This window comes from Peromyscus leucopus, chromosome 1 (genome assembly GCF_004664715.2).
Source record: "Peromyscus leucopus breed LL Stock chromosome 1, UCI_PerLeu_2.1, whole genome shotgun sequence".
Classification (NCBI taxonomy): domain Eukaryota; kingdom Metazoa; phylum Chordata; class Mammalia; order Rodentia; family Cricetidae; genus Peromyscus; species Peromyscus leucopus.
Window position 1 is genome coordinate 180,811,700 of NC_051063.1, and position 4,153 is coordinate 180,815,852.

General features: G+C 40.1%; 1 protein-coding gene across 1 annotated transcript; it reads left to right on the plus strand.

Moving 5' to 3' along the window:
• The first annotated feature begins 1,501 nt into the window (after positions 1 to 1,501).
• On the plus strand, positions 1,502 to 2,461 carry LOC114710871 (vomeronasal type-1 receptor 4-like). Its single transcript, XM_028895166.1, has one exon. It carries the CDS (start codon positions 1,502 to 1,504, stop codon positions 2,459 to 2,461), a length of 960 nt encoding a protein of 319 aa, XP_028750999.1.
• The last annotated feature ends 1,692 nt before the right edge of the window (positions 2,462 to 4,153 follow it).

Here is a 4,153-nt window from a genome sequence, read left to right on the forward strand (position 1 = left end):
TGACTGTCATTGCATGGCTGATGATTATCTGGAGTACTGGTCCTTTTCTGGGACTGCATTGTTCAGCATGGTAATGATTCACAGCTGCTTCTACCTAGTTCTTCAAGAAGTTCTCACCCTAATTAAGAGCCTTTTATTTACCATCTCCTACATGAATAGTGTATGGTATGCTGAGAATTAACTCTGACTTTACTGAACTGATAGATTATCTTACCCAGTGCCTTTTCCCCTATGATTTCCACTCTGAGACTAAGGATTGGTACATGATTTTTCAAAATACTGTTTCAATAGAGACCCTGAACATTTCTCCATTATCTATCATTCATCATATATTGTCTTCCTTGCCATTTATTGTATCATTTTAGCCTTACTTCAAGATATTGTGCACTGTGTCAGATGTCATCATATCAGACATTCCCATCCCTCTACCAGCCCTGACATGCTTGTGCTAACATGTATGTCTATATGGTATGATTTCCTAAAGTCATTTCTTAACATGATGTAAGTTTTCACTTAAAGCACAGTTCTAACGCATATTGTGCTTTCAATAATTTTTTTTTTCTCTAAGTCTGTTGCAGGATAAAGACCGAGAGTCCACTCAGCATGACAAAAGTCCAAAACGTGAGTCTGAATTAAGCGGACTTGGTTACTACATGGAGAGAAAACATCTCACAGTGAAGCCTCAAAATCATTTTACAGGGAACATTTAAAGGCAAACACACCAGGACAAGTATATTCTTGTTGACATTTCACAGGGGTGGATAGGGAGTAAAGCAATCAAGCAGATTAAAAGAAGCTAAAACATGCAGTTATTTGAGGCATTTCAACACTCAGTTTGTAGAATATGGTTGAATACTTTTCCAAGAGACTTTTCCTGGAGGCAGTAGAAAAGGGAGAGTGAGTTTCAGGTTAAACCAATGGTGGCTCTCCCTGCATCAAGATGAAAGACCCTTTGTAATGTCAGAAGAACATAACTATATCTGAATGGTATTATAAATGTCTCATTCCACATAATTTAATTTTAGATGAAATATGCATTATGCAATAATACATTTATTTTTCTAGACTTTATTGATGTTTTCTTTTATGCCAGGACTAGAAAATAGCAATATATTCTGGAAATCTTGCAATATATTTTGTTCTATGAGCTGTCATTTTTCACTGTCTCTCATGGACTAATGTCACATGATTGTGAATGTTTCATTTTCTAAAAACTTGATGGTTCTCTTTCCAACTTACGTATGCTCTGAGGTATTGTGCAGACTCAAAGTATCATACATGGAAAGTAACTAGTCTTGTCAAATTTTAAGGATGAGATCTGTTTAAGTGGTCAGACTGGCCTTGAACTCCTGAGCTTAAAAGCACTTTTGTTTCAGTCTCTCAGTAGTCCCATCAATTAAAAGCTTCTTCTTCCACTGAAGACTGTAAATACTTGTCAGTATTTATTTGAGCAGAAGAATAACAGTTCCATATTCATAAGGAAATTATGCCAAATCACACAATGGACTTCTGGATTCTGGCATTCAGAATTATTTTCTTATCAGAAACTACAACTGGAATTCTGGGAAATTCCTCTCTAATTTTCTACTATCTGGTCATTTACTGCAGAAAATGCACATTAAAGCCCACAGATTTGATTCTCATGCACCTATTGACAGCCAATGCCTTGATCATTCTTTCTGATGGAGTGCCCCAAACAATGGCAGTTTTTGGATTTAAGCATTTCTTGGATAGTTTTGGATGCCAGTTCCTATTGTACTTGCAAGGATTTGGTAGGAGTGTTTCCATTGCCACCACAAGCCTCCTGAGTGTCTTTCAGATCTTGACCATTAGCCCCAGTAATTCCTGTTTGAAGGATCATAAATTCAAATTTGAAAAGAACATTGGCTACTATATTTTACTCCTCTGGATCATGTACATGTTCGTAAACTTCATTCATTTTGTATACATACTTGCCAACAAGTATACAAACAATGTGACCAGAATATGGGATTTTGAATACTGCCGCAGTATAGTGAGGGGTGAAATTGGTGGTTCAATTTATGGAGCATTGGTGGTGTGTCCCGAGGTCTTCTTTTCTGTGCTCATGACCTGGTCTAGTGGAGCTATGATTGTTATTCTTTACAGACATAAACAGAGGGTAAAACACATCCGCAGCACTCATGGTTCCTTCAGAATCTCCCCTGAATCCAGGGTCACCCAGAATATTCTGATCCTGGTGTCTACCTTCCTGGCTTTTTATACACTCTCGTCCATTTTAAGAGGCTACATGGCTCTCTTGTATAAACAAAATTGGTGGCTAATGAACTTCAGAGCCCTCACTTCTCTCTTTTTTCCATCTTTTGTACCCTTTCTTCTCCTACATCATTACTCTATTGTATCCAAGCTTTGTTTGTTCCGGATAAGGAATAAAAAATCATTTAATCTTATTTTAACATTGAAAACAACATGTTTTGCTTGATATACAGTTTTTCTCCTGTGTCACACTGAAAATGTCAATGCAGAAAATTATGTAGGTAGTATTTTTTTAAGATTAGCTGAAATGAATATGAGCATTTTGTCAGCTGGCTGGATCAGCAGCCTACATGAGCCAATCCTATTCTGTGAGGCCCATTGTAGTCTTCAACTTGAAGCTGTGAGACTCCTCTATTTGCTACCTGATGTGCAAAGGAGCCAGCATAAGACTCACAACCAAAATGTCCTCCTTGTGGTTTCATTCTTTTAGGGAATCATGTGCTGTGGATATCGCTGTGTATGCTGTGAATATTTTGTTCTGATTGGCTACTAAATAAAATTTGGGAAACCAATCCCCAGCTCTCTTCAGGCCTAGAGGTGAGTGACACTGTTCATCCCCAGTGAGCCTTGCCTCTAGGACCCATTCCTGGGCCCTAGCCATTTCCCTAGGAACACCCACCCAACTTGGCTATAGTTTCCAGCCAGAAGGCAGGGCTCCTGTGGTTAGGCCCCTCCCCCAACAAGACCCTACAGCAGACTCTGCAATCTACATGCCCTGCTCTCATACCCATCTGCAGGAGACCCCAGCCACTTCTTGATTCTTGGAAACCAACCCCCAGCTCTATTTGGACCTACAGATGAGTGACTCTGTCCATACCCAGTGAGTCTTGCCCCTAGGACCCATCCCTGGGTCCCAGTCATTCCCTGGGAATGACCTCCTATCTTGGCCCCAGTTGCCATCTAGCAGGCAGGGTTCCTAAATGAAGACCCCTCCCTCACCAAGACCCCACAGCAGACCCTGCAATCTACATGCCCTGCCCCCATACCCATCTGCAGGATACCCCAGCCAATTTCTGAAGCTTGGAAACCAACCTGAAGCTCTCATTGGGCATAAATTCTCATCAAGGCTAAACAGAAAACTCTCATTGTTCAAAGAACTGTCATTAGACCAAGAGTAACCTCAGGGGACCGGGAATCTGCTGCCTCTTATTGGACCAAGAGAGGCTTCCTGAAACACAGAATCTGTCAGCTCTGACTGGACCAGGAGCTCCGATAAGACCAAGAGTGGATCAGAGAGTCATAGAATCAACTTGCTTGGGTTAACCTAAGAGAAGCTACCTGAGACATAGAATTTGCCTGTTCCAATTAGACAAAGAACTAAGATAGGACCCAGACAGGCACCCTGAGACACAGACACAACAAGCACAGCAGCAACTCCCTCAGACACAGGTACCTCTTTTACCCATTAGAGGAGGAGATGGGCAGATGTCAAGGCAGAAGTACATAGGCAGAAACATCACCAGAACCTAGCCTTCCTCCAACAGCAAGACCTGAACATCACAAGGTAGAAAAAGCAGAAGAAAATGACCTTAACAATAGCATCATGAACATGCTAGATGCCTTTCAAGAAAAAATGACAAATGAATTTGAGGAAAAGAAAAACAAAAAAGTGGAAGAAATCAATAAAGAAATTGAGAAAAAGACAAAGAACTGGAAGAAATCTATAAAGAAATAGAAGAAAAGACAAAAAAGTGGAATAAATCAATAAATGCATCAAAGAAAATCATGAAAAAGCAATTACATAGTTGAGGGGAACAGATCAAGACCTGAAAAGGGAAATAGAAACAATGAAGAAGACACAAACAGAGGGAATGCTGGAAATAGAAAATCTGAGTAAATGAACAGAAAAACACAGATG